This window comes from Hyperoodon ampullatus, assembly GCF_949752795.1.
Source record: "Hyperoodon ampullatus genome assembly, chromosome: 18".
Classification (NCBI taxonomy): Eukaryota; Metazoa; Chordata; class Mammalia; order Artiodactyla; family Ziphiidae; genus Hyperoodon; species Hyperoodon ampullatus.
Genome location: NC_136931.1, coordinates 55,889,982 through 55,909,440, shown reverse-complemented (window position 1 = coordinate 55,909,440; position 19,459 = coordinate 55,889,982). Strand labels below are relative to the sequence as shown.

At 58.5% G+C, this 19,459-nt stretch overlaps 2 protein-coding genes across 3 annotated transcripts; one reads left to right on the top strand and one right to left on the bottom strand.

Moving 5' to 3' along the window:
• Positions 1-619: 619 nt before the first annotated feature.
• IRF3 (interferon regulatory factor 3) lies at positions 620-4,832 on the top strand (the record flags this gene model as incomplete). 2 transcript variants are annotated; one of them, XM_079724445.1, is made up of 7 exons in its annotated part: positions 620-784; positions 1,453-1,624; positions 1,711-1,781; positions 2,432-2,618; positions 2,721-3,101; positions 3,990-4,105; positions 4,614-4,832. In XM_079724445.1, the coding sequence occupies 7 exons, from the start codon at positions 620-622 to the stop codon at positions 4,779-4,781; spliced, it is 1,260 nt and encodes a 419-aa protein (XP_079580571.1). In that variant the 3' UTR covers positions 4,782-4,832. The 2 variants fall into 2 exon arrangements, with proteins under 2 accessions (XP_079580571.1, XP_079580572.1); XM_079724446.1 differs by lacking the exon at positions 2,721-3,101 and having other exon boundaries at positions 2,432-2,605; positions 3,974-4,105.
• Positions 4,833-5,953: 1,121 nt separating this feature from the next.
• Positions 5,954-17,205, bottom strand: SCAF1 (SR-related CTD associated factor 1). The gene is made up of 10 exons (XM_079723936.1): positions 17,092-17,205; positions 16,786-16,843; positions 15,947-16,041; positions 15,537-15,637; positions 15,334-15,449; positions 9,328-12,141; positions 8,588-8,670; positions 8,150-8,368; positions 6,700-6,828; positions 5,954-6,392 (listed from the first exon to the last, which is right to left on the bottom strand). The coding sequence occupies exons 1-10, from the start codon at positions 17,197-17,199 to the stop codon at positions 6,201-6,203; spliced, it is 3,915 nt and encodes a 1,304-aa protein (XP_079580062.1). The 5' UTR covers positions 17,200-17,205; the 3' UTR covers positions 5,954-6,200.
• Positions 17,206-19,459: the final 2,254 nt, after the last annotated feature.

The following is a 19,459-nucleotide window of genomic DNA, read 5'->3' as shown; positions in this document are numbered from 1 at the left end:
GAGATCGGCTGTAAAAAAAGCAAACGTAAAAGAAGTAGCGGAGAGGAGGGGAGAGGAGGCGTCTACACTGGGGGATCTAGGGGAGAGATGGACGGACTGTGAGAATGGGAGGCAATCCACTCTAGAAAGTGGGGACGTGCCCTGGAGGAGGGAGGCTGTCTGTTTGGGAGGGATTGTGGATGGTCTACGGTAGGAATGGGTGAGGGGATAACTGCGGGAGGTAGCGGTCTACAGGTCACTAGTGTCTGTATTGCAATAACTAGAGGGAGGGCTCTACCCTGGAAGTGGGAGTACCTGCCTTGGGTGATGGGGGAAGGACGGGCTTTCGATGGAAGAGGGAAGGTGTACACGGGCGCAACTGAGGGAGGTAGAGGTATCTACACAGAAGAAGCTGGGGAAAGGAGGGGGGTGTGTAAAATGGGCTTGGGAGGGAGTTCTCGCTGAATTAGAGAGCCTCGCTGGAGGATGGGAGAAGGTCTCCTGTTTGTATCCCGGGAAAATATAGGTGAGAGACCTGCGCCGTGGCCGGTGAGGGAGGTCTGGGTGCGAAACCCCCGCACGGGGTGGGCCTGGGAGGCCGCCTGTACCTAGGACCTGTTCTCTGCGCGCAGGCCGGACCATGGGAACACAAAAGCCTCGCATTCTGCCCTGGCTGGTATCTCAGCTGGACCAGGGGCAGCTGGAGGGCGTGGCCTGGCTGGATGAGAGCCGCACGCGCTTCCGCATCCCTTGGAAGCATGGCTTGCGGCAGGATGCCCAGCTGGAGGACTTCGGCATTTTCCAGGTGCGGCCGCGCCGGGCGGGGTGGACCCCGAGGGGGCGGACCCCGAGGGGGCGGGGCCGAGAAGGCGGGATTAGGAGGCATGGAGAGGCCGGCTGTCATTCTGACAGACTGAGGTGGGTGGAGTTAGAACGGGAAGGGGTTTAGTTAGTAGGATCCACGGACTGGTGTCGGAGAGCAGTCAGGATTAGAGCTGGCAGGTTCCGGTAACAGAATCGGGAAAGTGAAGGAAATGCATCCTGGGGAGTTCGGGGCCCCCGGGGTGGGGCTCTTGGTTGTAGAATTTCTGGGAGCCGGTCTTGGAATATTAAGAGGCGAGACTTGGCCCTGAAGCTGAGGTTTCTTACCACCAAATTAGGATACACCGGTGGTGGTAAGCCGAGTTAGAGTGCGAGGGGGCGGGGTTATTACAGAGGGTGTCCTGGGGCAGGTTGGTGGCAGAGTTAGACACCCATTAGGACCTGGAAGGCTGGCTTAAAAGCAAAGGTTTTTGAAGGGTGGTGGTAGGGGGGTTCGGGGCGCAGAGAATCTGAGAGTTTGGGGATGGAACCTTGCCAAGTTAGAACGTGTCGGGGGGAGGACGGTGTTAGGACAAGAGGAGACAGGGTTGGGACCCCTGGGGCAAGGTCTAAGTCATCCTCTCCACTATCTTGGTACCACTGGTCCCCTAGGCCTGGGCTGAGGCCAGTGGTGCCTACACTCCTGGGAAGGATAAGCCGGACTTGCCCACCTGGAAGAGGAATTTCCGGTCCGCCCTGAACCGGAAGGAAGCGTTGCGTTTAGCAGAGGACCACAGCAAGGACCCCCACAACCCGCACAAGATCTATGAGTTTGTGACCTCAGGTGTGCTGGAAGTGAGGCTTCACTTAGAGGGATGGGATTTCGAGTGTCCCCAGCGCCCCCACTCCACTCCCCACCTTTCTCCACAGGAGTTGGGGACCTACCTGAGCCAGACACCTCTCTAGACACCCATGGCAGATGCAGTACCTCTGATATCCAGGTAAGAATGCGCCCCGACCATCCTGCTCGCAGTCTCTGCCCCATCCCCTCTCTGCATCCTCATGGGGCTATTCAGGCCTCATCTTCTTCCCCTGGACCATCACCCCAGGCTCCATTCTGTCCCCTGCAGTTTGTCCCCAACCTGACTCAGTGCTGACCCTGTCCCCCCACCCCCTGCCCACAGCCCTCTGTGGCTTCCCAGCATCCTCAGGAGAAAATTCAAAGCTTTCAGCAGGCATTCAAGGGCCTAATCCACCTTTCTAGGATTTAATAGCTTTCCTCCCTGTGCAGGGTTCTCTCAGCGTTTGGGGAACTCAGAACCTCTCTCTCCTTGATCTTGCTGATGTCTGTGCCAGGGGAAGTCCCCTCTGAAATTCTTCCCAGCCCTCTCTGCCCAGGTCTTGCTTGCAGAGAGCCAGATCCTTGGGTGGAATTAGCTGCTCCCCTCGGGCCACTGTAGTGCCCGGCATACATCAAAGCTGTACATACTTTACTGTCTGTGCCCCAGGTTAGAAGCCCCTTGAGGGCAAAGCTCAGGTCTGTCTCCTCAATGGGTCCCCACATTGCTGAGCACAAAGCTTGGTCCATGGGAAGTCTCCAGAAAAGGCTGTGGAAATACCTGGATCCTTTTTTTTTTTTTTTTCTCTCCAGGAAGACATTCTGGAGAAGTTACTGAGTGACATGGACTTGGCCCCAGAGGGAGGGCCCTCAAGTCTGACCATGGCCCCCGAGAACCCCCCTCAGCTCTTGCTGAGCCCCAATTTAGATGTCCCTGCTCCTTGCCCAAAGCCGGGACTCCCTGAAAACCCACTGAAGCAGCTGTTGGTGAGCGAGGAAGGTGAGCGCCAGCTGTGGGGTGGGAGGGGTTAGGGCTGGGCCGTAAGCCCCCTGACGTGCCCTCATTCTCTCTCCCCTTCACATTACTGCTGCTGCTGCTCAGAGTGGGAGTTCGAGGTGACCGTCTTCTACCGGGGCTGCCAAGTCTTCCAGCAGACTGTCTTCTGCCCGGGGGGCCTGCGGCTGGTGGGATCAGAAGCAGGGGACAGGACGCTGCCTGGGCAGCCAATAAGACTGCCAGACCCCGCGGCGTCCCTGACAGACAGGGGAGTGACAGACTATGTGCAGCGGGTGCTGAGCTGCCTGGGCGGGGGACTGGCTCTGTGGAGGGCTGGGCAGTGGCTCTGGGCCCAGAGGCTGGGGCACTGCCATGTGTACTGGGCCGTGGGCGAGGAACTCCTCCCCAACAGTGGTCACAGGCCTGATGGTGAGGTGCCCAAGGACAGGGAAGGAGGCGTGTTCAACATGGGGCCCTTCATAGCAGGTGAGTGAGGCGGGGCCTTAGCTCTGCTGTGGAAACGGCAGGCAATGGTGGTTAAAAACTCTGGGGCCAGGAGGTTTGGGATCGAATTCAGACCCTGCTGCTCTGCTTGTGGTTGAACCTGTGGGGAGAAGGACTGGACTGCTCTGAACCTGTGGAGTCTGAGGACTGTCTCCTCTCTCTCACCTGCCTGGAGCTGGCAGGAGGCACAGGGCCCCGCGTACAGAAGGTGCTTCAGGGAATTAGCTGCCACAGTCGTTATCATTTATTACAATTATGGTGGAAAGACAGATGCAGGAGAAAGAAATCCTTTAGGGCTGTGCTCTCCAAACAGACCTTTCTGCAATGATGCAAATGCTCTGTATTTCCACTGCCCAATATGGTATCCACTAGCTACATGTGGCTACTGAGTACTTAGATGAGGTGAGTGCAGATGAGGAAGTGAGTTTTTAAAGTTTTATTTGATTTTAATTAGATACAATTAAAACTTAAATAGCCACGGTGGCTAATGGCTACATATTGGACGGCATGGCCTTGAAGGGTTAAAGAGCAGTAACCACCAACCACGTTATACTCCAGAATCACTGAGCATCCTTGGGGGAGCGGACTCCCCTCCTGGGCCTGTTTCCCCATCCAAATGCTGAGGCTCCGGGAGGTGTGTGTGGAGGCCTACCTTCCAGCCCAGGCCTGATGGAAGGGAGGAGGAGCATTTCAGCTGTGCCAGAACTGGAGGGACTTTCCCCAAATCAACAGCCCCCTGGTCATGGTGGCAGAGATATGTTGAGTTTTAGATCAGAGAAGAAGATGAGGATGTTACTGAGGTTTTGGGGGAGCAAGGAGGGGCAGGTAGAGGTCTTCTTCCCATCCCTGACTAGGTTCCTGGGCCCCCAGATCTGATTGCCTTCATCGAAGGAAGCAGACGCTCACCACGCTACACCCTCTGGTTCTGCGTGGGGCAGTCATGGCCCCAGGACCAACCATGGATCAAGAGGCTCGTGATGGTCAAGGTACTGCAGCCCCAGGCTCCTGGAGCTGAGGGGTAGATGCTAAAAGGGAGGAGGTTGCTTCTGGGAACTACAACTCCCACAGTCCCCTCGGAGAAACTACAACTCCTAAGAGTCTCTGAAAGTACCAGTTCCTCCTCAGGAGCCTCTGGTGTCCCTCCCACGGCCTCACCCCCAAAGCCTGTATTTGCGTTCTCCCAACCATGTGGAAGCTGGTGGACTACAAGTCCTAGCGGCCTGTGTGAGGTACTACAGCTCCCAGGAGTCCTTCTGCTCACAAGCTGCTCGGCTCTAGCTTCCAGGAACCCCTCAGCAGCCTCAGCCTTAAGAACCATTTACTGCCTCCCTTGGTGGTGAATATGGGGAAGACTGTAACGCCCAGCAGCCCTGGGCCTAACGGTTCATCCTGGGTTACAGTGGGGGCTGTTGGGAATTGTAGTCTACTCACCCCATCCCCAACAGAGATGGTGCTGGGTGCTTCCCCTGACTGTTTCTCCCCCACCTCCCTCAGGTTGTCCCCATGTGCCTCAGAGCCCTGCTAGACATGGCGCGGGTAGGGGGTGCCTCCTCCCTGGAGAACACTGTGGACCTTCACATTTCTAACAGCCACCCACTCTCCCTCACCTCAGACCAGTACAAGGCCTACCTCCAGGACCTGGTCGAGGACATGGACTTCTAGGTCACTGGGGAGGCCTGAGCGCTCACCTTCCACCTCGACCAATAAACTGGTTCCGGCCATGGTCATCACTTGTCTGTCTGGTGTTCACTGTCCCTGGGCCAGCCCTGACCCGAGTTGGGGGTTATTCCTTCTTAAGGCCTGTTTATCCATCTGTGCAAGCCACTCATATCCTAGGTGCTCACTGCATAAAGGCCAGGCACCGTGCAGGGGGCAGCTGACACTCCTTACCTCTTCCCTGTGGCCTGGTGAGTAGGTGACAGTCACCCCCATTTTATAGACCAAGACACTGAGGCTTAGAGAGGAGCAAAGTTCACAAAGTAGGAAAATACAAGACAGGTCAGAATCCAGGTCTGACTCTAAGGTTGCCACTCTTTGAGGGCGGCCTTGGGGCTCAATCTGGAACCCCCATCTTGCCTATAAACAGTTCAGGCCGACGTCCAGTAAGCACAGAGCCTTTCGCCTGACTGTCCTGCCTGTCAGGGGCCTTGGGTCCCCTCCCAACTCCTGCTAGGTGACCTCAGGCAAGTCCTTCTCCTTTCCGGGCCCTGGGCTCCCCTCCGTGTGGGCCTGCGAGGGCCAGTTGTAAAGGAATTCTGAGCCCACCCCCAACCGGAACCCACCCTCCCCCCGCAGCCTGGCTGCACCCACCTCTCCTCACCGCGCCTGGGTTCTGGGTAGCAGGGGCTGACGGAGGCCAGCACAGCCCTGATTCACTGTGTGGCCCTTGCTGCTCCGTGCCTCAGTTTCCCTCTCCATCTTGGGGGAGTCAGTCAGATCACCCCAGCCTCATAGGACTGGTAAAAAGAGAATCCAACTGAATGGAGGACAAAGACCCTGTTTCTGGGGCAATTCCAAGGTTAGACAAACGGCACCTAGAGGCCCTGAGCTGGGCAGACACTGGTCAGGTGGGGCAGGGACCTCACCACTCTCTATCAGTAGCAACGGCCTCCTATGTGCCCGGTCCGGTTCTAAGTGCTTCACCCGCCTGCGTCTTTCTTAATCCTCACAACACCCACTTCATAGACGAAGAAACGGGCCCAGTGAGAGGAACGCACTTTTCCCAAGTCACAGCGTCTACTTCCCCGCTAACCACCCTCACACTTGGGCCAAGGCTCCTCCCCAACCCTTTCCCAAACCGGACTCTGAAAAGAAAGGGCTAAAAGTCCTGGGGCTCAGGGGTGACATTTCATGAAATCTTTAATGAAATTGGGGGAGGGGCACGAACAGAGGGGAGGGGCGATGGGCACAGGCTTGGGGCGAGGGAGATGGCAGTGGGGCTGGGCAGGGGGCTCTCCTCTTTCCCGCAGCAACCCTCCCCCAATCATCCCACTGACAGGGGAGGGACGTAGGGAGGCGGAGCCATAAATACGTCCAGAATTCCAGAGAGGCAGCGAAGGAGGAAAGGGGTGGCTGGGGATCTCAGAGAGGGGGCAGGGGCAGGCCCGGGCCGCCCTTGTCAGGGGGTCCCGGCTCCTTGGGCGGCCGTGGGGGCCCCGGGGGGTCCCCTGGCTTGCGGCCGTGCTTGCGGAAGTAGCGGTAGCGTTGGACGTAGGCGCGCACCAGGTTGCTCACCTTCACCGGGTTGATCTCCCCACTTTTGCTGTGGCAGATCTGGGGGGCAAGGGGCAGCTGCAGTCACCGCCATCCCCCAGGGTCCCCTGCACCTGGACTGCTAAGCGCAGCTGGGGACTGGGATGGGAACCCCTCCGCCGAGATCCCGGCCAACGTCCCTACTTGTCCCCCTGATGCCAGCAGAACAGGCCCAGGTGGGCTTGAGGCAATCCTGTCACCCTCTCGCCTTCCGGAGTGACCCACTGCCCCTCTGTCTCCCCATCTCTGTACGCCTGTCTGCTCACGTCCCTCACTCCGTCTCATCCTCTCCCCACCTCTGCGCATCCTGTCCCCCTCTGGGCCCTACCTTGTGGACGGCCTTCCTCAGGATGTCCTTGTACTCCTCCTTGGTGATGTCCTTCTTCTGATAATACGGCTTGATGGCCAGCTTCACCTCCTCTACTGCCCGCTCCTGCGTGTGCAGCTTCTTCAGATACTGGCGGGGGTGGCGACAGTGGGAAGAAGGGCCAGCAAAGGCCAGGTGAGTTCCTGCAGAACCCCTCCCCCGCCTCGCCAGCTCAGACTTCTTGACCATCCAGCTACCCCCAGAGGTAGAAATCCTGCTTAGGGTCTGCCCTGTTCTCCCCTTGCTACAGTCGCCCCAGACCCCAGGCCAGGCCTGGGCCTCTCAGTGTCACTAGCGTCTCCTCCAGGCTGGACCCTGGGCTGTCCCAGGCGTCCATGACCAGGACCCATGTGTCCCCTGCCCTTACAGTCTGGTAGGGAGACAGACCTGAGCCAGGCGGCTGTTCCCTATCATCCCAGAGAAGATGGGGGCAGGTAAACTGAGGCCTGGGAAGGGCAGGAAACCCCGGACTTCAGGGCCAACATCTCCCATGAAGCACGAATGCCAACTGTCGGGTGAGCTACTGAGCTGCTGGGGGAGCCACGGCCACCCCGGGGGGACTCCTCAGGCCTCCCTAGCCCCACGGGAGTGGGTTTCTAAATATGCGGCCAAGAGAAAAGGGTTGTGGCCTGCACCCGTCTCATATGTGGTGAGAGAGGACACTGGCAGAGAACAGACAGGGCAGCCTCACTGGCACAACAGGGACCTGCTGCTCGTCCCAGGGCCTGTACTGTCCCTGTCCCGCAGCCCATGGCACAGGCCATGGACAAGTACACATCAAAGCTGTGGCCCCACCTCCGCTTATAACACGGGGGTTTGTTCTGCTTTCCTTCTGGCGCCGTATGTGGGGTGCGAAAAGGGTGAGCAGCGCCATCATCTGACGACAGGGCCATAGGGACCAGCATCCAGACCCAACCAAAAGGTACACAGCCCCAAGGCCCAGGAGGAGGAGCCAGAGGTAGTGGGGGGAGGGGGGACCTGTGTGCCCTGCACCCATTCTTCCTCCCTCCGTCCAGGAACAGATGCTTGATTTTTTGTTTGTAAACCACCCCGAGCCCCCCTTACACAAAAAGATACGGGTGAGAGAGATATAGATGACCAAAGGGTAAACTGTAGTAGGTATATGTATAAACACGCGTGTGTTTATATCCATATCTATTTCTCTCTTTCTCTCCCTACCTGCATCCCATCTCTGTATGAAATTCTTTAAAAACCTGTCTAGCACCCCTTTCCCAATCATCTAATCAAGTGAAAGTTTAGTTCCTTACAAGTTAGTGATTTCAGTTTTATCTAAGTCCTCATCTGCTGGCATCAGTCTCTGGCATTCTCCTCGGGCCCCTGCATCTCAGTATCTGCCTGCGTTCTCTGCAGAACTGTCACCACCAGCCCACCTCTCCCAAGCCCAGTTCACCTTGTCTGTGTCACCACGTCCCTCGGAGCTGCTGCTGCCCTCTCTCTTGTCAGACGCTGCAGCCAGCCCAGTGGGGGTGGGAGGGGTAGACCCACAGCCCCCCAGGGGGAGGCTGCCAGGGAGCAGGTAGCTGGAGGGGCCAGGGGGCAGACCCAGAGAGGTGGGCACAGGAGCTGGCGTCACCCCCAGACTTGAGGGGGGCTTCCTGTGGCTGAGGATCTGTGGGAAAAGGTTGGAGGATAAGCAAAGGGAGGTGAAGGGGAGGACGGAACATGTACCCCTATTCCCACCCTGATTTCCCAACAGTCCCAGGGGCAACAGGCTCCTCTTCTGGCAGATACCTTGCCCCAAAGCCTGCTGGGAGCCGAAGTTCCTCTCCTAACCTGAAGCAGGGGACAAGAGAAGGGGCTGCGGGGACTCTTCCCCAAGGAAGCCCACCTGGTTGGTGGCCTGGATCAGCTCCTGGGCCTTTGCTCGGCTTGCCAGATTGGCTTCTTCCATCTTGAAGAGAAGTGCAGTCACTGCAGTAGGTGGAGAGTGGACGACAAGGATTGGGAGTTGCCGCAAGAGAAGAGGGTGACCCTCACCCAGCCATGTGCCACCTCCCACCCTCGGCCCCCAGACAGGCTATAAGGTCTCAGGCTCATAACTGGAAAAGGGGGCCTCAGCCACCAAGAGAACCAGCCCACACCCTGTATGTTCTTAGGACTCAAGGTGTGTGGGGGGCAGGGGTGGGGGTGGCGTGTGGCCAGGGTCACACAGTGACGAGTTGGTCCCGAGTCCCCGTAGCCTCTCTCCCCACCTCTGCAGTCTAGCAAAGGCTCCTGCCATCCCTTAAGGGACACTGCTCCCTGCTCCCCGATTCCGGTCCCTCCACCAAGCCGACCCCAGTCTACCTCTAGGTGGACCCCAGGACACACCCCACTCCTCCAGTCTCTGCTGGACTGGCTGCCCACTGCTCCCATCTGCCCAGTGCTCTCCCAGTGCACCCAAACATCGTGGAGCCTTCTGGACAGACCCTGACTGGCCCCCACCCACCCAAGGCCCTCTCGGTCCTGGTCACTACACCCACCATTTCCAAGGTATCTCCACTGCCTCCAAGTTTGTCCCCATGTGACCTCCTTCCTGATCCTGTCTGTCCACCCTAATCTGCCCCGGCCCCCCCAGGGGACACTCACAGGCCAAGACACCGCTGGTAGTGCAGTCTACACCAGCGGGCAGGTTCCAGGGCATGGGTGGGGGCAGCGTGGGCAGCTGGGAGACACGGGGGGCTGGCCCATCCTCCGCCCCTGAGTCGCCAGCCGTGGACCCCGCACTAGGGGCGGTGCTGGGAGCGGCAGCAGCCGTGCTGGTGGCCGTGCTGGTGGCCGGCTGCTGCTCCTCCTCCTCCTCCTCCTCCTCCTCTTCCTCCTCCTCCTCCTCCGCCCCATCTCGGACTCCAGCCTCCTCAGCGGCCTCTTCTGGCAGGAAGGAGACCTCAGGTGTCTTGCAGCTGCTATCCACAGTCTGCGAGTCGGGCGTGAGAGCAGGGGGTGGAGGGGCCGCCTTGGGGGGCGGGGTGCTAGGGGCCTTCGTTGCCCGCTCTTCCCCGGACCAGGAAGTCTCCTCAGCCCCTTTGGCTCCCGCCGCCTGGCTGCAGCTATCCGCCTTGGACTTCTTCAGCGTCACAGGGCCACTGCTGCCCCCACCGCTGCGGATCTTTTTCCTGGTCTTCGATGGCTTGGTCTTTCCCTTGGTCCCCTTGGCTTTCTTGGCCCCAGCCTTGGCCTTGACCTTGGTCTTTTTGGGCTTGGTGCTGCCCTGAGCTGCTTTGGCCACCTCAGTAGGGGCCCGCTCATCCGGCTTGAGGAAGGGGGAGCGGCTCTCTCGGTCTCGGCTGAACTTGACTCCGATGGAGCCCAGGCCAGCAGACGTGGCCTCCTTGGCTGGTGTGGTGCTGCTGACACCCTCTCGGATCAGCACGGCCACCTTGGACTGTAGCTTCACCTTCCGGGAGGATGAGGAGGACGATGAGGACGAGGAACCTGAGCCGCTGCTGACAGGTGGCTTTGGCGGGGGCCCTGAGGAGGGCGCCAACTCCTTGGGGGGCCGGGCCTTCTTGGATGACCTGTCCCTGTCCCTATCTCTGTCCCTGTCCCGGTCCCGATCCCCCCCGTCCAGTGCCTTCCGCCGCGATCCCTTCTCCCGGGAGGAAGAGGAGGAGGAGGCAGCCCCAGAGCGGCGCCGGTCCTTCTCACTGCTCTTGCCTCCCCGCTCCTCGGTGCTCAGTCCCTCGGAGTCGTATAGGACCTCGCGCTTGGGCGATGAGGCCGGAGCCGGTGAGGGGCCTCGGGGGTCAGGCTTGTCCGGCCGGCCCACGGTGATGGTCCGCTTGATGGCAAAGAGATCGTGGTCCGTGAGGTCCTGGATGGAGGGCGGCACGGCCCCCCGGCGGCGGCTGTCGCGCTCTCCGCCCAAGGAGGTGGAGCCGGAGGGCGGCTGGGCCGGGGCAGGGCCCTTCTCACTGTCCCCAGACCGCTTCTCGCCCCGGGACCGCGACCGCTTCTTCTTCTTCTTGCTGCCGCCGCCATCCCGGTGCTTGCCACGGTGCCGCTCGCGCCTGGAAGACGACGACGAGGAGGTGGCCGGGGGCGGGGAGTTTGAGCGCCGCCGCCGCCGCCTTTTCTCCCGGGACCGGGACCTGCGGCTGCCCCCGCGGCGCCGGTCGGTGCTCCGCGAGCGGCGGCGGGCGGAGCGGGACCGCGAGCGGCGGCGTGCGGACGACGAGGCGTGGGAGCCCGGCTTGCGGTCCCGGGAGCGGTGCTTCTTGGAGTCCCAGGGGGAGGCCGGGGCCGGCGGGGCGGGCTGCGCGCCGGAGGAGGACGAGGCGGCCTCCTTGGCCTCGCCGCCGCTCCTCTTGCGCTCCCGCCTCGACTTCTTGCGGGTGGGCGGGCCAGTGGGGGCAGCGGAGGCGGGGGCGGCGGCCGGGGAGGGCGACCGCTGCCGGTAGCGCTCGCGCCGCTGGGTCAGGATCTTGCGGCGCAGGTCCAGGCCGCCCCAGCGCGCGTCTGCGGTGGGCGGGGCGGGGGCCGGCTCCCCCAGGTCCACCTGCAGGGCGCCCTCGCCGTCGGACTCCGCGTGCAGAGACAAGAAGTCGTCCCCCTCGGGGGCGCGGGGGGCGGGCGGCGGGGGTGGGGGCTGGGCCGCAGGGGGTGCCGGGGCCGCCGGAGGGGGTCGTGCGGCCCGGCCGCCGGCCCGGAAGAGGGAGAGCGCCATCCTGGGCTCCTCCTCAGGCTGGACAATCTCGCCCTCCTCAATCTCTGAGTCGCCCGGTGGCAGCAGAGGGGGCGGGAGGGCGGCGCCACCGGCCGTCACCACCTCCACAGAGACCTTGCCTTCCCGACAGGCCTCCGCCTCGGTCCCCACCACAAAGACGCGCCGGCGGGTGGCTCCGTCGGCCCGGGTGGAGTCGGCCTGGGGCGGTGTGCCAGGGGCTGGAGTCGGCTGCAGGGGCTGGGGGTCCGGGCCCGGGCTCTCGTCACCTGGGAAGTCCTGGCTCAGGCTGTTGTCGTCGTAGATGCCCGCCAGGGTCTCTGAGATGCGGCTGATGCTCTGGGACAGGCCTTCCTCCTCCTCTTCTTCCTCCTCCTCCTCCTCCTCCTCTTCCTCCTCCTCCTCCTCCTCCTCAGGTGAGGGGGTCCCCGCCGATGAGCTGGGGTTGGAGCCAGTGGGCTCGAAGGGGTCGTACTTCTGCTCTGGAGCAGGCGGTGGGGAATAGGCCTCGTCGGTGGGGTGGAAGGGGTCATAGATATCAAACCGGGGTGCAGGAGGGGCCGGGGGGGCCGGGGGTGGTGGAGGGGGAGGCGGGGAAGGGGAGGATGATGAGGGGGAAGGGGAAGGCGAAGAGGAGGCAGAGGAAGGGGCAGGGGGCGGGGCAGGGCCCCCGTCTCCAGTGCCCAAGGTGAGGAGGTGGCGGGCACAGGTGGGTCGAGAAGAGTGAGACTGCGGAGAAACTGCAAAGGAAGAGCGGAGACAGGGTGGCGGTCAGGTGCCTGTCCCGGTGCAGCGGAGGGGCCCGCAGGCAGGTCAGCACCCCATCTGCTGGTCCCCCTCACTCAGCACTCGCCACACCAGCAGGCACTGCTTCCAGTGCTTCACATGTGTCAACACGTAAGATGCTCCTAACAACAGTACCTATGCTCCACACTGTAGGTACTGTGACCCGGGGTCCCAGGAGGAAACTGCAGCACAGAGAGCTGTGGCATCTTCCCCTAGAGCACAGTCATCGGGGGGAGTCAGGATGCAAACTCGGTCAGTGTGGCCCTCTAGCCCGCACTCTCATATCCGGAGATGTAAGCTGGCCTGCGGCCCAAGACCGCCCTGACCAATGACAGCAGTGACGTTCCCGCAGGAGGCACAACCTAGGACCACCTGCAGGGGTCAGGCCCTGGCCTGCTGAGCCGGCTGCCTCTTGAGGGAATCTATCCCTTTGTACAGGAGGCCTAAAGTGAGGCTGAGAAGGTGAAACTCCCTCTCTAGAGTCAGAAAGTGGCAGAGCTGGTGAGCCCTGACAGCCCGAGTCCTCACCGTGCCCCCGTCATTCTGTGATGAGCCCCATCCCAGGGGCGACATCTGCTTGGGACTCAGACATCACTGACCGGGCCAGGCATCGTGCTGTCCTCCGTTATTTTGTCCGCCCTCCCGAGACCTCGCTTTCGAAGCACTCCACGGTCTCAGCACCACAAGTCACACATGTGGAGACAACTGATCGAGGCTGTCCCCGGGGCAGATGACGGGGCCAGGATTCAGACACACACATCAGAGTCCAGAGGCCACTCTCTCAACCACATGTAACTGCCAGGATCCTGCCCCAGCAAGGACTCGGCATGGTCACATGAACAATGCCAGGGAAGCCCAGGGCTAAGAAGGCAGCACCAGAGCCACCTCCCCGGATCCCAGGCTCCAGCCCTCTCCCGCAATATGCCCGAGGGCAAGCAACTCAACTGCTGTCTGCCTTGGTTTCCTCATCTGTAAAAGGGGAGTTTGCTCATTCATTCAACACATTTTTTCTGATCATCAATCTGACAGACGCGGTTTGGGGTATAGAATAGAACTGCAAACAAGAGACAAAAATCCCTGCCTTCAAGGACTTGCTGAGCACGAACTCTGACTACCCGATTACCCGGGCTGTTATTACCACCAGCTGAGGCAAAAACCAAGTCTGCAGATTGTAGCAGTCTGCAAACTCGAGACATCTGCTTCCTTATAAATAGTTTTTTTTAAAGGACCACGGGTGAGTTTTTCTTGCGTTCTTAATATTTTCCAAACGAAGACCAAAAAACACTTGGAATAAGAAAACAAAACATAGGGACTTCCCTGGTGGTCCAGTGGGTAAGATTCCGTGCTCCCAATGCAGGGGGCCCGGGTGTGATCCCTGGTCGAGGAACTATATCCTGCATGCATGCTGCAACTAAAAGTCCTCATGCTGCAACTAAAAAAAAAAAAAAAAATCCCGCACACCACAACTAAGACCTGGCACAGCCTAAATAAATAAATAAATAAATATTTAAAAACAACAACAAAAACCCAAAACATAACCCCAGAGTCCTGCTGAAAACAGCTATTAGGTTCCGGACACAGCTATGGATAGCACTTAAAGCCCAAGGGCCAAATCCCACACATCACCTGTTTTTGTAAATAACATTTGATTGGAACCCTGTCCCGCTCACTTGTTTACTTATCCCCTATGGCTTCTGGTTTTAAAAGAAATGAAGAGGGAGTTCCCTGGTGGCCTAGTCGTTAGGATTCTGGGCTTTCACTGTTGAGGCCCGGTTCAGTCCCTGGTTGGGGAACTGAGATCCCACAAGCCATGCGGTGCGGCCAAAAAAAATAATAATAATAATAAATAAATAAACAAATAAAATTTAAAAAAATGATAAAAGAAATGAAAATACTTTTGTGGCGGGCCCCTAAGAGTGTGGTAGGCCCCAGGCACCATGTCCCCTGAGCCTAAAGGATAAGTAAGTCACCCCAGATCTGTGAGAAAAAAGAAAGGACAAGGATGGGACTTCCCTGGTGGCGCAGTGGTTAAGAATCCTCCTGCCAATGCAGGGGACACGGGTTCGAGCCCTGGTCCGGGAAGATCCCACATGCCGCGGAGCAACTAAGCCCGTGCGCCACAGCTACTGAGCCTGCGCTCTAGAGCCAGTGAGCCACAATTACTGAAGCCCACGCGCCTAGAGCCGGTGCTCCGCCAACAGGAGAAGCCACCACTGCAGTGAAGAGTGGCCCCCTGCTCGCCACAGCTAGAGAAAGCCCACGCGCAGCAGCGAAGACCCAACACAGCCAAAAATAAATAAAGTTAAATCTTAAAAAAAAAAAAAAAGGACAAGGAAAACGTGAACTGGTTCAGAGGGTGTGCAAGCCTCTGGCAGAACAGCTGCTCGTAGCTGAACTCCTGCTACGCCTTCCTCTCCCCTCCCCACCTCCCCAGATATTATGTAGGCAGAAGGGAAGTCTAAACCCAGGGTTCTCATCAGGGTCCCAGGGCATCAGCAGCAGTGTCACTGAGGCGTTAGTTAGAAATGTGAATTCCTGGGCTCTACCAACTCCAGACCTGCCGCATCAGAAACCCTGGGGATGGGCCTAGTGACCTGCGGATTAACAAGTCCTCCACGGTGATTCTGATGCCCTTTGGAGTTTGAGACCCCCTGCTCTACACTGCTCAGGGGCTTTACCACCGTGCGCGGGGCTGGGGAGCAGACCCTCCCTCGGGCAGGTGCACGTCGCAGAAGTCAAAAACTTGCACTTTACACACAGAAGGCCCCGGGCTCAGGGCCACCACTAAGCAACTGGCTGTGCCACCTCGAGCAAGAGACTTCCCTCTTTCAGACTTTTCTCTTCCTGGAGTCGGAGACGCTGAGAGTCCCCCGTCCTGGGGAGACGAATTCCTAACGCAGTTACACTGATATTCAGAAGCCCCGACGCACGCTAACTGCTCCCACATGGTAGCTCTCACGTCAGTTTGAACTTTAATTACATCTGCACGTGCATACAGCCTTTACTGAAGTCTAACAGGAGAAAGACACGACAGTACAGATTTTGTCTAAATGACGTACTCAGCACCGCTACTACTACTGACAACAGCTAACGCTCACGCGACGCCGAGGCTGACTGCCTGCCAACTCAGCCCTGGTCCCACATACCCGTTTTGCCCGTCCTCCAGGCCCTGACACGGGGCAGCAGGCTGGGTACGGGAAGAGGGACTGGATCCCTGTCCCCAATTCGGACCTCGGCCACCAGCTCCAGCATGTCCTCGCTTCTGCAAGACAGGGGGTGAGTGAGCCTCAGAGGTGCGTCCAACTCCCATGCCGGGGGCCTCTCCCACTCCAGCTGCCCAGATACTCACTCGCCAGGCCGCAGGTCCAGGTGGCTGGGAACCCAGGTATCTGGGGGATCCAGGATGCTCACCAGCCCCGCGAGGAGGCCATCGGCAGCCACGTCCAACACCTGGAATAGGCCAGGAGGGGCTCCACCCTGTCCCTGCTTGTGTGAGGACCCACACAGGCCCTAAGCTCTCAGTAACCCAGACATCTGAGACCCCATGAGAACACGAGGATCCAACTGACTCCTCAAACTGACTGCCTCCAGGACCCAAGGGACCAGGCCTCAGAGCCTCCAACACTACCCCCGATCAGCACCCCAGATCCAGGAGCCTGGGTCCCCAACTCCATTTCCCCATTTCAGGGATCCAGGCCCCAGTGACCTTCCTCCCCCGGCCCCAGAAGTCCAGGTCCCTAGCCCTCTCTTCTTACTCACAGAAGCCGTGTCAGTCCCCCCTGATTCCTGGGAACGGGGCTCTGAACGTGGGCTCCGACAGCGCCTCCATCGAAGGCCATGACACCGAGAACCATCTGGAGAGAGATTTGCATGGGGGATTGGAGACAGGGGACTAGATGCAGAGACCTTGCTTGGCAGAGGAAAAAGAGACTGCCTAGCTCTTGACAGAGGAACCAAGCTCCTGCCTACTCTCCCGGCCTCCATCCAACCGCTTCCCAACCTGGGTCCCAGAAGGACCTTCCCAACACCCTTTTGAGGCACCAACTCTTTCATCCATTTGTCCTCCCAGCCACCCTCAGGATGAAGTCCAGACAAGTCAGCTTGGCCTTTGAGCCCTGCTATGACCCAGTCCCCACGGAGCGATCCTGCTTCCCTGCCCACCAACATCCTCTGCCCACCAGCCCCAAGACCCACAACTCGGTCCAGCAACGTGGTCCCTGTGCTGTGTGCCTGCTGGTGCCGCCCCCACCTATCAGGCTTTCCTCTTCACCAGACAACGCTCATACAGCCTTAGAGACACAGGTCCCCTGTCACCTCCTCACTGAAGCCTTCCTGGACCCCATCTCCCTCCACACCAGCTTCGCTGGGCCTCCTGCCCTCTCACGGTGCCTCGGGCTACCTCTGTGCTGGGACTGTGTCTCCCCTCTGCCAGACTGTGAGCCCCTCCAAGACGGCCACGGAGTCCAACCCATCTGGGGCTCCCTGTGCCAGCACAAGGGTGGCACCCAGGAGGCCTCGGGAAAGCGTATATGAATGAGATTAGGAGAAAGAATGCAGAGATGGGGCCGGGGGCTGGGAAGAACCAGAAGCTGTCATACCTTTATCATTTGGCAGGTCCCCTTGCAGGGAACTTCCCACAGCCTGCTGAATGGCCCGCTGAAGGAAAGGTGAGGGTGAAGGGGGTGGAAAGAAAGAGCAGTCAGGGGATGCATGCGGAAGGTCACAAGCTCTGCTGCTGGGAGACAGCCATTCCAGACACCCCTACAACCAGACTCAAACCCTACAGACAGGCCAAGAGTCCCGGCCCCCCAACCCCTCCTTCCCCAAGGGTCCAGGAGTCAGGGCCCTGGAATCTGGACTCCCGGCCCCTCCCTCCCTCGGCCCCAGGCGTCTGGCTGCCTCACCAAGATAAAAGCAGAAGGAGAAAGCGTAGGGTCTCTGTCTGGCGGACCGTCACCCCGATCCTCGCCTGACTCCTCTGTCTTCCCTCGAGACTCATCTTCTTCCTCCATGGTCACCTGGTGGTGGAGGCGGAGGAGAGTCTGGAGTAGAGGCTGGTGGGCAGGGCACGGTGGTGCCAGGTGGTGGAAGGAGAGGACTGACATGAAGACCTCAGGAGCCTCCGACACTGTATCCCCTTCAGCATCCCTCCTCTCCTCCACCGCATCCCAGGCCCGGGCAAGTACCAGGCCCAGTGCAGACACTAGAGGGACTGGAGCAACTCTCTTCCCTTGCCTGAATTTGTTGCCTCCTCTGCCAAAGGGAGGCCTTCCCGGCCTATTTCCACACACCCCTCCCCAGTTCCCGCACCTTCCCCCACAACCAAACTTTAAGACCTCACAGGAGCCCGCCTTCAAGGGAGCCAAGACTCTTTTCTGTTGAGTTGTGATTTCAAACACTGCGTCCCGAAGTCTCATAAACCCACCTTTCCCAAACCGAGATACGTGCCAGTGTGCTGGGTGCGCCTCAAACACCACGCCACTTCCTAAAGCATCGATTCTCCTCGATGGTGAGGGACCCAACAAAATGTATTTACACACAGAAGATGGAACTATAATAGAATGAGCTACAAAACCAGTATGCCACTTTGAAAACGAAAACACGAACTTCAGGAATGCTGTCCACCAGACGCCGTAGGGAGCACCCTCCGATCACCTGTCTGCCCCTTGTGTGGAAGCGCGGCTCAAGGCTTTGCCATGTCACATAAATTCTTAGGTTATACAGAAGGTGAAAAATCACTCTTCAGACTGATGGGGGTCTTGATTAGGGCTTCAGAAAATACGAAGATTTCAGCTGTAGGCTTCCCTGCAACTGCCAAATCTCCTACTCTGAAGACAATAAATATCTGGTCCCACAGTTCCTAGAAAGCTTCAAAACCCCTAACCCTCAACGCCGTGTGCTTAGCTCTAAGTGGGCCCAAAAGGAGTATCTAAGTCAGAGAAAGGCTGTGAGAATTGAAAGGACACCGACTCCTGACAAAGAGTTAACAGCCCAAGCCGGCTATACAGAGTAGCAATAATTATCATCGGCCTTTAACGCCCAGGTTTCCCCTACTTCGGTCTCCCCTACACCCTCGGTTGCATACCTGCCAAAAAAAAAAAAAAAAGATCTCGGTCCTGGTCTCCCTCGTACCAGATTTTCAGAAAGCTCTCCCATGCTGCCTCCTGGCTCTCTAAGAGCCTGCAGTTCCTTCCCGAACTCCCATAGACAACTCTCACCCTGATAAGTCCTTCTGGACAGTTCCCAGCCCTGGTGCTGCTCTCCGGCACCTGGGTGGGGGTGGGGGGAGCACACGCTATGTAGAACAGCGTCTGTCATATAAGAGAAGCTTAATCAAGATGTGCTGACTACAGACCCACAGAGCCCCAAACCCTCTGTAGAATGAACATCCTCCCTTGCCCATTCACACATGCCCCAGGATTTGCAGACACACCCCCGGCTCCTTAGGCCTTTTAGACCTGAGAAGCCTCTGCAGACGCTGCTAGGTCCCTCTAGATCAGTTTCCCAAACTATAGACTGGATAGCGGTTCAGTGCTTTACAAATAGCTTGTTATCAAAGCAAATCGAACACAGTAGAAGATTCTTCACAATACATCACAAGTAAATGGAAATACTAATTAATGGGACTTGGGTATGAAATTCATATGACGGTGTACACTGGGTCTCAATGACAAAATGTATTTCTCACTGTAGATCAAGGTCAAAAGAGTTTGAAAAGCAGAGCCCTAGATGAGTCTAGACGATCCTATAGACTTTCCCAGACCAAGGAGGACTCATTCTAACTCTCTCTGTAGCCCCAGGGCCATGCAGAAGTTTTCAATACTGTGCATTTGAATTACTTTCTAAGGGCAAGTACAATACAGCTGGGCAAATTTTCCAATACTCTTCATTGTCTTATTCTCCACGCAATTATATGGCCCCCACAAAGGCATTCGAATTTGCAGTCACACTCAAAGCCACCTAGATGGTTCCAGGTCCTTCTAACTGCCCCCAGCCTCCTGTCACCCAGACTAGACACTCCCCAGACAGCTGGAGACCCATCCAGGCCTCTCAGAACATCTCAGTATTGGCCTCTCTCCCTTCGTGGGTACATCCCGCTCCTCTGGGTAGCTATAAAAGACTTCCTAGCCCTGGAACAGTTCTTCCAGGCCCAGCTATATGGCCCCAGACCCCTGTAGGTGAGCCGCATCCTCAGGTCAGCACATGTAGACACTTCCCAGCCCTAACAGACATACCCTAGGCGCTATAGTTGGCTCTGCAGATACTCCCCAG

Bases quoted from the DNA above. Each gene is read 5' to 3' on its own strand.
- SCAF1 (XM_079723936.1), bottom strand. From the start codon at position 17,199: ATGGAGGAAGAAGATGAGTCTCGAGGGAAGACAGAGGAGTCAGGCGAG. The intron at 16,042-16,785 runs GTATGACAGCTT...ATCTCTCTCCAG, and splicing joins GGACCTGCCAAATGATAAAG to ATGGTTCTCGGTGTCATGGC. The intron at 15,450-15,536 runs GTGAGTATCTGG...CCTGTCTTGCAG, and splicing joins CTGGACCTGCGGCCTGGCGA to AAGCGAGGACATGCTGGAGC.